The 13,686-nt window shown below is 36.0% G+C and overlaps 1 protein-coding gene and 1 long non-coding RNA gene across 2 annotated transcripts; both read left to right on the forward strand.

Moving 5' to 3' along the window:
* Window positions 1–7,505: 7,505 nt before the first annotated feature.
* LOC307152130 lies at window positions 7,506–9,965 on the forward strand. Its single transcript, XR_013819966.1, has 2 exons — window positions 7,506–9,497; window positions 9,842–9,965. It is a non-coding gene; the product is annotated as an uncharacterized lncRNA (long non-coding RNA).
* A 515-nt stretch (window positions 9,966–10,480) lies between these two features.
* On the forward strand, window positions 10,481–13,632 carry lyrm7 (LYR motif containing 7). Its single transcript, XM_079860536.1, has 5 exons — window positions 10,481–10,579; window positions 10,783–10,855; window positions 11,084–11,154; window positions 11,623–11,704; window positions 13,342–13,632. Exons 1-5 carry the CDS (start codon window positions 10,559–10,561, stop codon window positions 13,410–13,412), a joined length of 318 nt encoding a protein of 105 aa, XP_079716662.1. The 5' UTR covers window positions 10,481–10,558; the 3' UTR covers window positions 13,413–13,632.
* The last annotated feature ends 54 nt before the right edge of the window (window positions 13,633–13,686 follow it).

Consider the following 13,686-nt stretch of genomic DNA (forward strand, 5'->3'; position numbering starts at 1 on the left):
ATCAAATGTAATCAGTTACATTACTTTAATAAAGTAATTTAAATAGTTACACTACAAGTTACCCTATTCAAATTGTAATAAGTAATCTGTAACCTATTAAATTTCCAAAGTAACTTTCCCAACACTGCCTGCACAGCAAGTGTGTGAAATGCCTGGCTGCAAGTTTTGCACACATTTTTAGTTTAAAACTCTCCGTGCAAAGCTTGCAAAGGGTTTAGCAAGCTTTGCACAGGGATTCTCTGAACCCATAAAGAATCACACTAATTAATTGTGTGAATCACAATTAATGATTCATTTTCCATGTGGGAAATCCAGCATGGCGGTCATATGCAACTAGCCCATTTCTCTAGTGTTCTTTGAAATGGTCTGAGCCTCTTCCAGAAACACAAAGTTCAATGCAAAACCTGCTGATTATTCACATGAATTAGCAACATAAAGCAGCTCTACTTTAGGACAGTTTTACTAGTGAATCATACAGCTGTGACCTGTGCTAATAAAACAGATGTTTCTATCAATATTGGTTGCAGGACACTCAAAATGGAGAAACTTCTTCCTGACAAAGTGGAATGATTTCCAAACCCTCAATGGCAAAGAATTTCGTTTTGTGCCTGACCAGGGGCTTCAGCGAGCAAACAGACCCAGTTTATTTATTTATTTTATTTCTGGTGTTAGTTTACAATTTTCCTTCTCTATTTAGGGATGTGAGGATTATAGATTTCTTTGGTACGATTATAGTCTGAGGAATAATCACGGTTTCACAATTATCACGATTATTATGCATTCATTAATTTCACAACAATGTATAAAATCACATGAACACTCTTTAGATTTTAAAGTGTTATTTATTGCTGCCTTTGAAACAGAAATAACACAGTAATCAAATAATACAGCACAAAATAATAATAAAGACAGAAGTCCATCTCTCCCTTAATTAAAGTAAGGTGAGCTCTTCTCTAGTATGAGTCAGTATGAGAGGAACAGACAGAACTGTTATTGTCATCAGCTATCATCCATACAAATTCATTTTAATAATCTTTTTAATAATTTACCTAATTTTACATGTGAAATGCACCCCCGAAATGTGTATGATCACAAGGTGCGATTACACCGTTCTGTGCGTCTCTAATAAATTCAAACGTGCTCTCGAGCGTTGGCTGGCGCTGAGCGCTCAGTGCTTTTCATATCTAAATTTATATAAAATATTCATTGTTTTCAACCACATAATGTTATTTGAGTTTTCATAGATTTAAATAGACACTATGTATAAAAAAATACACTGATGGCTATGGAAGCTGCAATAATAATCCTTTCAATTATAATTTGACAAAGTGTTTTATTTATACATCAGATACACATTGTGTATGAAACAAAGTTTATTCTTCTCCCATGTTCACTGGCCACGTACTTTTATATATTTCGGGAAAAATGACAGATCCTCTGAATTGCAAACTCATTGTGCATTATATCAACTAACATTATAAAGATGTTTAAACGACAAAACACATTCACTTCCACATATTTGACTATATATATATATATATATATATATATATATATATATATATATATATATATATAATTCATGATTTAGGCTAGTTAACTAGTTTGTGAATATTTTGAATAATGCGATACATAGACCTATATGCAGGCCCGCCCACAGAAATGACTGGGCCCCTGAAAAGGTCCAATGATGGGCCCTCCCCAAATCCACTATCTACTCATATCATATCATGCGTGTGCTCTCTCTCTCTCTCTCTATCCTACATTAACACATACATTTAACTGAGAGAGACTTACTCAGTGATGGGGGCTACATAGGTACACACACACACAAAGGTTGAGATTTTAATATGCAAATGACACATTTCTGAGCGCTTTATTAAACAGAAATTTGCTGTTGGTGTATTAGCCTAAAACAACACGCTCGCCAGATTGCCCTATGTTGTTAGAAATTACTGTTTACCAGGTATGCGGCGCATCCCATGCAACAAGAGATTAACACGGTTGCCAAATGGCAAATTGCTTTGTTACACTTACTCTCGCATCAGCTGTTGTGTAAACAGATGCACGGTTCGGTTCGATACGATACACTTGTACACTTTCGGTACGTTTTTGATACAGCAAAAAGAAAGAAATGCCAGAGAAATTTCCTTGATTTAATTTTTTTTTTTTTTTTTTTATTAAAACTATGATTTTTTTTTTTACTTTGAGCAATTCTGGAGCTATAATTGAATCTTCTTAGGAGCATATAAAATAAACAGCTCCTTGGAAAAAATGAAATGTAATATTGTAGTAGTTATAAACAGGTTTATTTTAGTTCAGATTAACATTTGAGGGCAGCAATTGTATTCATAATGTCAAAATAAAACCGACGTAATGTTACTTGAAAGCATTATAGCCTACTATTCCTGCCAAACTTCCATGGTTGTTACTACAGTAAATCCATGGTGAATGTTGCTGATCTGTGACTCATGGCACAATGTTTCTTCCTGGTTTCCACATCAGCGCTGTTTGATCCGTTAATAACGGAGAATGTGAATGTTTCTGTGAATGCCACAGTTACAGGTAAAGTGTAAAATATCCTTAGTGCAATGCAAACATCACCATAAATGCTCTCAAGCTTCAAGTCATAAATCCTGTTGAGCTCCAACATTAAGCTAGTAATTTAAGGTCACTTGCGCTGCTGACCGCGAACCAAGCGGGAAGGAAGTCAACCGGAAGTTGAAGCCGGCCGCGTGCCACCATCTTGTAGCAGAACTTCACTTGCGTTAGCATTCCATTGACTCCCATTCATTTTGGCGTCACTTTGACAGCGAATAACTTTACATCTGAGGCGTTTGAAGACTCCATTTGTACATTATTTATTTCTAAAGAAATACGACAATGTATAAAATGCTCCATTACCTTGTAGCTTATGTTATGGCCTCGTAGAAGCAGTTTTTGTAAAAGTAGGCTAACGATTGCGTCATAACCACGCGACTCTGTCGCACAGTAGAGAGATTACCGTATGGACAGGAGGAGAAGCTTGCGGGCAATCGGGGGGACGTGGAGGCAAAATGACAAAATAATTAATCAGAATACCTAGCAAAAGTTGCTCCTGCTCCAGCTCATGGACAACTCCTACTCACACTCCCCGTCTCTGCAAGTTTCGGAAGGGAATTCTCATGCCACAGCCACTAGAAGACAGACGGGTTGCTCACATCACATCTACGTCGTCAAGCTCTCTTTGAGTCGGTTTGAGTCTGCACGTCAGGAACGGAAGTCCAAAAAAAATCGCTAAAAATGGGCTTCACTTGTCTCAGTTGAGTTCCAATGAGATGGCTCTGTCCACTTCTTATACTGTCTATGCCGCGAACTGGCGCGAAGCACTGGCGTTTTGACATTGCGTTGGCTACTCAGACCATTTTCAGGAGAGGGGTGTTTCATTATGACACAGGCTACATTTTACTCAAGCAACATTAAATAAAATGCTTTTTTTTCTCACTTTCAACAATTAATGGTGCTATTTTGGTTCAAAATAAAATATGGTAACCTTTGCTTATATTTAGGATGAACATAATTATTGCTGGACTGCATGCCCCCCCCCCCCCCCCCCTCCCTAGCGGCTGGGCCCCAGAAAGCGTTCCCCTTTATCCCCCCTTATGGACGGCCTTGCCTATATGTAGTGTGGCTGCATGACACATTGGCATGGAAATAATACGTTCTAAAATAACGGTCGCCTTAAACCCGCGCAGGGGGTTCAGCTGGAATAGATTGCCGACTTCAGGCGTTTCTTTGGTGGAAATAAAGCTTCGCTGTTTGATCCCTCTGCCATAGATAATCTAGTGTGTACAGTAGTGGCCTCTTTGTCTCTGATAAGCACGGCATTTCAAGCTGGTGCACCACTGGTGTAACTTTGTTTTCGTTTTGTGCAAGTTGCAACAGTTCTGTTCCATGCAACAGAAACACTCTGTTTAGCGAAGCCTATACGATTTATTAACCATGCCACTTTAAATTGCAGTTAAGCATGAAATCGGATAATCGCTGCATCCCTATTCTCTGCTCCTGTTGGTTCTCCTCCTGATCTGCACAGGTGTGTTTAGTCACAAGCAGCTGCTGCTGGACTTACATTTACATTTATGCATCTGGCAGACGCTTTTATCCAAAGTGACTTAGTTACATTGCATTTCAAGGTACACATTTCCGTCTCATGCTGTATATTAACATGCTGTTGTTTGTTTTTCAGGATTCTTTGACTCTCTTTAGTGTCCTCCCAACATTTATTGTCCCACTTGTGCGATTGCATTCAGCAAATGTGAACCCCTTGGTAAACCTGTGGCAATTGTTACCATCCCCCTTTTGATGCATGATCCAACTCGTGCATCAATTTAACACAATGTTTTTTTTGGTAAACAAAGTTTGCAACACTAACCCAAATGCCGTCCTTCAGCCAAATTTCCTCCAGACATCTTTCTCTGCCTCTGAAACAAAATATTACGTATGCAACAATCTTCTTATCTAATAATTTGAAGGGCTGCAGCCCTGAGTCTCACTGCTTTTCAGGCCTGTTGTTTGGTCTCTTAAGTCAGTCATCTACAAACATTTTCAATGTCAAAGTCATTAATTGTTTCTATCAGGTCAGGTCGTGGTGTACAAACTTGGTCAATGTCAGTCAAACAACATTCTCCTCCTTTGTTCAGTTCACAATAATCATAAATGTGAGGGGCTCTCTGGATAATTTGATATTGACTTAACCAATGTGTCACTTTGTTGTTGCCATCAAACCTATAACATATTTGTTTCTCAGCCCACAATGGACGGCGATCTACAACTTCACGATTCCAATTTACATAAATACTTAAACTGATCCAGAAAGTAATTCAAATCAACACCATAAATGACAAACGTAATTACTGGTCCTGAATTAAACTAGTCAAAAACGTCACTTCTATCGTTTAAGACTTCTTTAAAGTCATTCAGTTTTACTTTTAAAACATTTACAAATTTCACTTTAAATGTATGAAATCTGAACTGCCTGTAGCATGATTTCTTTTAACATCTCCATGTCTATTATTTTTCAACTGAAACACTGTGCTTCATTATAAATAGCTTATTAACACTTAAGACACAGGCTCAGATGACAGCTTTCAGCTGACATTGAATGAGAGAGACTCTGAGGCATTCAGGACTGGTGCTCTGCACTCTCATAAACTTCTAAAATCAAACTTTATCTACCATCTTTTAACTCTAGCCCAGCGTAAGGCATCTTTGCCAGAAATGACATTTCAAATAAACATATTTTATATTTGTCTTTTGCCCACATCAGGGAATTTAGACATTACAAATTTCCAGTCAGATCGCGTCTCTGTCGCGCTGGCCGTTTCAGCCACAGCACACACACCAGATTCAGATAAGCAAACTGTGTCAGCCAATCACAGCTTAGCTTATCTTTTGAAAGCAAAACATCAGCTCCTAGTTCATGGTCAACACTATTCCTCCACGTTCAAAACACTAACAAGCTGTTTGTTTAATCAGATGCCTTTCTACATTTTACATTTAGCAACTGTTAAAAACCATATATTTCCTATGGTAAATTGCCTGGATTGGCAATTAAAGGCTTAAAGGCCTTAAACGGTTGAACCCCGATCAGATGTTGCTCGCAGCTTTAATTTATATTACAATTGCTTTCAGACAATGTCTTGAATTAATTTTGTTTTTCTTGTTCTATATGAGCATAAACATTTTAAGTTCAAACATCACTTGTTAGGCTTATGGTTAAGAAAGAGAAAGAGGAAAGAGACAATGCCAAATTAATTTAATCAGTATTTTTGTAGTTTTCCTTCATAAAATAAAATAAACAGTGGGGTAAAATATATATCATTGTAATAATTATTGTATTTTAAGGATTATCAGATATTACTAGAAAAAGAAAATTGTCTTATTACAAATCAACTATTTTAGTCCAACAAAAATAGTTGTAAAAGAAGTGGGCTAATTTTTTTCCAAGACCTTGTGCTGTGTTTTTTTTAATAATAAACCAAAAGCCTACAAACAGAGATATATATATATATATATAATAGTTCACAGCTCCACTTACATTTCAAAATGGGGCAATTGCAGCTGTTTTGTAAAATGTCCCTTTGCACCACCTGGCGGTAATGTATCGTACTTTGAAATGTGACTGGTTTATTTTTGCCGCGTTGGTCATAGGCATCCTGGGGCTCGTTCTTCGTACGTTGCTTATTACATCCGAGATCAAATGACACATCCAAGATGATATCATCGTGCTAATCATGATCCGGCTAATTGGGTTCTTCGAACTCACCTGTTGTTTATGATTAGTATAGCTGGATTGAGTTATCTGAGATAATTGCGCGTTCATGCGCTGGTTTAAAAGGGGATATGTATCGATAGTAGAAACATTGATCAGCAACGCTGCTATTGGCTGCTCAGCGTGGCCAAAGAGCGCGCTCAGTTTTTCTCCTCAGCAGAGCAAGAACTTTTAGTCGAAGTTTATTCGGAATTTTAATGTTTAATCAAAACGCCAGGGAACACCTCAAAGTCTGCAAAAGCCAGGAGAGAGGGCTGGCAAAAAGTAGCAGACAATTTAAATCCGTTAGAAGTGGCCATAGATGTTTTTATTACTTAATATCACCTATATTTTTGTATTTTAATAATTGCATAATTACTTTGTTCATTGTAATGTCAGAGTCACCACACTAGAACATGGGAACAAATAAAAGTGAAGTACAAAAATATTCTACATAATGGTAATTTTTAGTAATATTATCGTCTCTTTTATAAAAGGCACTGTTAAATAAATGGTTGTCTGTTTATAAAAGCAACCAAGAAAAAGGCTGAGAAAAAAAAGAAGAAAAGATCTTAGTCTTACACTGTAAAATAATTTTTGCTGCATTAAATTAAGGCTGTATAGTCATTTCAACTGTTAAATCTTGAGTAATGATGAATTGCTTTGACTTGTGAAAGTGAAAACTGATAAACTTATGTTAATGTACACATATTTTGCCATGAGTTATTGATCACATTTTTCCCCAGTGTAGTTCATTGTAATGACATTGTGTTTTCCTCTTTTGTGCACTTTTACACAATACACCAACACTTGTATCTGTTCCCAAGAAAGTGGTGGCTGAAATATGTGCAGTAAGTGGACATTTTCTAACTTTCCAAAGGAAAGAAAGTATAAGACTTTGTAATGTCCATTTGTTTCCATTGCACTGGACAGTGAATAAACCCTCTCAGATAACTGTCATATGGAGGAACTAGCCTACCTGCAAGTGCATAAAGAACTTTTACATAAATTACTTAATTTATACTTGTATGCTTTATGGCTGCAGTATAAGTTGCAGGATTCCACATCTACAGAAAGGCCTACAGAAGAGTCTGCACACACAGAGGAGACATAGGCCTACAGGTGGGCAGTGTATAGCCAACTTCTCCTTTTTATTTGTTGCATGAGGCATGTGTCTAATATCTCTTGTTGCAGGCGCTTGACCACTGGCTTTTCTTTACAAAGAACAATTGAAATAAAACTCAAGGAACTAAGCATATGTGTCTTTTATTAAACATTTAATGAAAAGTGTTTTTTTAATATGGCACATGCAGCAATGTCACAGGCCCTGTCAGGTGTGCAACCCTCAGACTTTTTCAGACACTGAAATCTTCCCTTTAGTTAGCCAAAGTTCATTTCATTGTGTGCCCTTGTCCTGGCTAGAGCTGCATTGTAACTGGTTTGGGTCAGGGAATGGGGTCATAAAACACCTGTCTGAACATGTCTTAATCACCTATGAAAAAATGCAGTTCTAATAGGATCAGCATAAGTGTATGTAATATACGTGAGCTTGATATTTAATTGTGGAACTTTCCTTACCACTTTCAAATAATGTGCATAAATGTGAATCTCTGAAAATGCTTAAGTCATGCACAGATCCTGGCCATGTTTCTTTCACAATTGTGATATGAAAGATTTTAGTCAAATGCCTTTTTTTATTTGATATAATCTGGAATATTAAGAATCACAATAGTAACTGGGCTGCACATTTACATTGTGAACCCCCTTTCTGTTCACATAATCCCCTTCATTGAGGCCTTGATGGCAGCCTCCACTTTAAAATGAAAATTCTGTCATCATATACCCTCATGTTGTTTCAATCCTTTATGAATTTCTTTCTTCTGCTGAACAAAGGAAGATATTTAGAAGAATATCAGTAACCAGACAGTTTCTGGTCTCATTGACTTCCATAGTATATTTTTTTTCCTACTATGGAAGTCAATGAAACCAGAAACTGTCTGGTTACTGATATTCTTCTAAATATCTTCCTTCCTGTTCAGCAGAAGAAAGAAATTCATAAAGGATTGAAACAACATGAGGGTGAGTAGGCTATATGATGACAGATTTTTAAAGTGGAGTATATCCCTTTAAGACTGAGTGGCATATAGGCTACTGTAATCAGCATGGTCATGATTGCATGATCCTCATAGAAAAAATTATTATAGCATAAAAAAACTGCTTTAAAAAAAAAACTGCTTTACAACATTGGGTCTTCAGTGGCTTGGAAATGCCACAAAAAAACCTAAAACTGTTTTTTAAACCTAAAAGCGCCAGGTTAACTCTGAATGACATGACAGACAGCACTTTCCATCAAGTTCTCCGCATCTCCAATAGTGTAAAGGAAAGAGCCACTCGCAAATAATCTTAGGGTACAGTTTATGCTGTAGTTAAAGCCCGACTCCGACAAGTCGAAAATAAATGTGCGTTTCCAACAAATTAATAATGTAAACGACAATCTCACGAGTCACGAGAAAAAATATAGCAGCTATATCTCAGAAAGTGCACTATTGCGCTGCGCTGGACTTCCCGTATCAGCTCCGCTCATGAAGCCGGGATCTAATCCTGTTTACATGAAATAAGCCTGCTCCCGAGCAGGTTTAAGATTGCGCACCTGTTGCTATGACAGCAAGTCCAGGATGAGCGTCGAAGAACCAAACAATCCAAGATCATGCCAAATCGTCAACAATCAAATCCAGCTAACTGAGTTAGCGACGTACGAAGAACAAGCCCCTGGCTGACTGTCAACTGTATGCAAGCATCCGCACCAGAGCCTGTGAACTGATCCCTGTGTAATGAAGTAGCCACACCTGATTGGCTAACGGCTCTGGCTGATACATCTGGAGGCAGAATAGTCTTGTATTATGTACAGTTGGTTTAGTCACATTAGAAAAAGTGTGAACAATTTTTTTTTTACTTTTGCCTGCCTGTGTTTTAATTTTATTTATTTATTTATTGTTGTTCATTTGTTCCGATCTACCTCTTCCACACTCCAGCCCAGTTGGTGGCGGTAATGCTCCTATTAAGTTGGTTGCCAACCGCCATAAAACCCTAAAGAAGAAGAAGAATAAACACAGAAGAAGAAGATCCCACGACTCCTCTTGTCCACGTGCGCTGATAGATGTGCGGTGATGTCCTGCGCGAGGAGAGGACTGGGCTTGATCAGTTAAAGGTAGAGAACGGCTTAATATTCAGTTCAGCCGACTGATTTTACATTTAGAGATTGAAGATTTGAACTGACCCAATGATTAAACACACTACCCATCTGACCCTGCCCAGGGGAAAGATTACCTTCTCTTATCATGAGGGTCGATCTCAGTCTTCCTCTTCTTCATGACTCTGAGGAGTGTTTCTGCTCTAGTCTTCCTCTTCTTCATGACTCTGAGGAGAGTGTTTCTGCTCTAGTCTTCCTCTTCTTCATGACTCTGAGGAGAGTGTTTCTGCTCTTCCTCTTCTTCATGACTCTGAGGAGAGTGTTTCTGCTCTAACCTCTCTCTTCTGCTCTTCTCCTTTCAGCCCTGGCTCGTGTGTGTGTGTGGAGGACTCTCGACATCTGCTGTGTTTGAGCAAGAGACACCGTCGTCTGCTAGTGTTTGACTGGCTTGTACTTTTGTGTTCAATAAATTTCATACATGAACAATCTTTCTGTGGTGTGTTGTTTTTGGACTCTGATTCGTTGTTGAGAGTATTTTTAATGTTTGTTTTTTTGTTTGTTTTTTATAAAAATGATGAAAGTGTATGTGAAGTGTTGTGTGGACGACAGCTCAAAAAAAAAATGGAAATGTTGGCCAAAGCCGCTTTACGACTTTGTTCAATTAAGACACTAGAAACTAGTTTAAATGTAGTTATAATAACAATATTGTTGAAGTGTTTGTTTTGTCCTACGGAAATCCTTTGGGGAAAAAAATATCAAAATATTAATCTTAAAATAGGCAGAAACAATTAGGTTCAATTTTACAAATAAATAATAAAACACGGATAGGCTAACTGTTAGCTGTAGATGAACTATATGGTGCTGATGATAATATTAAGCTCCTTCAACCCTCATAGTAACATTGTAAGAGCAAAAATGTTCAAATAAGCATTTACTTTAATTTATAATAAATATACGTTAATCAAAAACACCGTCTAACCGTCTCTTTGATGTCGTGACTCGTGTGCGCGTCCTCCGGTCCAGCAGGGGCGCTGTGCACGCGCTGTGCACGAACCCCGTCAGAAGAGCGAGACTCGCGCATGATGGGGACGCGCTTGAAGGTGAGAAACAACAAACATTTACAATATTGATGTTTTCTTGCGTTCTTTATTATATGTAATATGTTTTCTAATAGTTTCTTTGTCACATTGTTTTTTTATTTAGTTAACACATTGTATCTGCTATGTTTGTTAGCAAACTCAGTGACTGCGCTGCTGTTAATACATGATACAATTTTAAAATTGATTAATCTTTCTATTAAAAGGTGTTGCGGGTGTTCAAAGATCTGCACAGAACAAGAAGAGATGTGTTTAAAGAAGACGGCAGAGCTCTGACGGGTATCACCGAACACACACACACACACACAACGTGTTACATGTTTATCCATTTTATTATTATTATTTGTTTAATTTAATTGCTGCCCCGTCTTTGACACTGTTTTTCAATCGTTACGTTCTGAATAATAAATAATTTAGAATTTGTATTTCAGTATATATTATATAAAAGTCTGTTTCTGTCTTAATAATGTTCATGTCTGATACACGGTTTCCCCTGTGGACCTGAAGCTGCCAGGCTCAAAATCAATGAAGAATTCAAAAGGAACAAGAATGAAGCATCCGAAGAAAATATTAAAGAGGTAAATACAATAAATCACAGGAGAGCCAAATGTTGAATCAAATGTTATATGGGAAACAATGAGCAAAATATTTTGTACAGCTTTTATTCAACTTTGTTCAAGTTAGTTCACAGTGCATTGACTAATATTATCACACACAACATTTTATATTTTAACATTTATTAGTACATGCTGAGATTATCATGACCTTGTTAGTTCATGTTATCTAATGGTGACAAATTAAACCTTACTGTAAAGTGTTAGTTCCTTTTATATTTTCATTTTATTTTGTTTTTCTTAGTTTTTTTATGTCTTTGTAGTTAGATTTAGTTATTTTAGTACTTCCTACTCAACAAAAATGATAAATGTTGCATTGGTAAATAAAATAAGTTTCTTTTACATTTGATCTCATAGATAGATATTAAACTGTCACTCAGTCTGACTCGGGAGAATCATAAGTTTGATATTTAATACGCTCTTTCTCCTCAGATGCTTAAAATGGCCCGCTCAGTGGAGACCATCCTCCGTGAGAGTGTGATCCAGGTGGAGCATGTGGAGGAAAACAAAATCTGTGAGTGATTCGGGTGAATCTCTAAAACATGTTCACATTTCAACCCTTATAAATAGACAATCAAGCTTGTTTTTAGCCAGTCAGTATTTCTTGCATGGTGGAATTTCCATGAAGTCTAACAATATCCTCCCATATGAGTTTTCCTGATTATTGAGTCATTACCGTATTAAAGAAGTGATTTTAAATCGGCATGTGTTCAGACAGTACAACAAATATTACTGATGTATACTTATCATTGCAATCGTATACGTTTTTCGTAAGTTGATTTATGTTATATTAAATCATATATAATTATTTCAAAAATGTTTACATTGGAGTGATAAGAACAACATTTTTACTTTTGGCATTTTTAAAGCTCTTCTCAAAACACATTTCTTTAAACTCACATTTGAATGCTGATGTCTTATTGTGATCGTTTTATAGTTATTTTTATATTACTGTTTTTGTTTCTATTAATTTTTACTTGTTGTATTTCCCGGGGGACTGTGATTTTATGTACAGCGCTTTGAGAAGCTGCTTTTAAAGGCGCTCTATAAAATAAAGTTTATTATTTAATTTGAGGTTGAAATATGACTAAACATCTTGAGTTTTATAAGATGCATCCTAACTTTGACATTCAAATGTTTATTTTCTCGTTGCTTATAATATAATCTGCTTATAACATATAATATATATATACAGTACCAGTCAAAAGTTTGGAAACATTACTATTTTTAATGTTTTTGAAAGAAGTCTCTTATGCTCATCAAGCCTGCAGTTAAAAAACAAAACAAAAAAAACAAAAAAAAAACAGTAATATTATGAAATATTATTACAATTTAAAATAATGGTTCTCTTTTTTAATATACTTTAAAAAGTAATTTATTTTTGTGATGCAAAGCTGAATTTTCATCAGCAAGTACTCCAGTCTTTGGTGTCTTATGATCCTTCAGAAATCATTCTAATATGCTGATTTATGATCAATGTTGGAAACAGTTGTGCTGCTTAATATTTTTTTATAACCTGAGATACTTTTTTCAGGATTATTTGATGAATAAAAAGTTAAAAAGAACTGTATTTATTTAGAATAGAAATCTTTTGTAACAATATACACTACCGTTCAAAAGTTTGGGAACAATAACTTTTTTTTTTTAAGAAATTAGTACTTTAATTCAACAAGGATGCGTTAAATTGATAAAAGGTGATGGTAACGATTTATATTGTTAGAAATGTTTTTATTTTGAATAAATGCTGTTAACGTTTTACTCATCAATGAATCCTGAAAAAAGTATTCCAAAAAAATATATTAAACAGCACAACTGTTTCCATCATTGATAATAACTGAGCATCAAATCATCATATTAGAATGATTTCTGAAGGATCATAAGACACCAAAGACTGGAGTACTTGCTGATGAAAATTCAGCTTTGCATCACAAAAATAAATTACATTTGAAAATATATTTAAAAAAGAGAACCATTATTTTAAATTGTAATAATATTTCATAATATTACTGTTTTTTTGTTTTTTTGTTTTTTAACTGCAGGCTTGATGAGCATAAGAGACTTCTTTAAAAACATTAAAAACAGTAATGTTTCCAAACTTTTGACTGGTACTGTATATATATATATATATAATAATATGATTATCTGTTGCAGTGTTACGGCCCCGTGAGAGTCTCCTGCTGGAAAATGTGCCGTACTGCGATTCTCCCAGGAAAAAGACATGATGAAACAGTCACTTTTCTTCAGCGTTTCTCCACGTCTCTGATACAGGACAGGGAAACACATTAATGCGGATGATCCAGTTACAGCCATAATTACATAACTATAATAACTTATATGCTGGTTCAAAGCTGACGTGATGATGTTGAATTAAATGCTGTGAATTGCCATGTTGTAAATATTGTTTAAAGCTGAGTGTTGAATAAAATCTCCGTTTCAAGATTATTGCAGTTCCTCTTTGGGTACAGGACAGATATACACTACATTTTTAGTAAAACC

The sequence above is a fragment of the Squalius cephalus genome (assembly GCF_949319135.1).
Source record: "Squalius cephalus genome assembly, chromosome: 24".
NCBI classification, from domain to species: domain Eukaryota; kingdom Metazoa; phylum Chordata; class Actinopteri; order Cypriniformes; family Leuciscidae; genus Squalius; species Squalius cephalus.

What these genes read in the sequence shown, in the direction of transcription:
- lyrm7 (XM_079860536.1), top strand. Translation starts at nt 10,559, where the DNA reads ATGATGGGGACGCGCTTGAAG. An exon ending in TGATGGGGACGCGCTTGAAG is followed by an intron (nt 10,580 to 10,782) that starts GTGAGAAACAAC and finishes TTCTATTAAAAG; the next exon opens with GTGTTGCGGGTGTTCAAAGA. An exon ending in AGACGGCAGAGCTCTGACGG is followed by an intron (nt 10,856 to 11,083) that starts GTATCACCGAAC and finishes GTGGACCTGAAG; the next exon opens with CTGCCAGGCTCAAAATCAAT.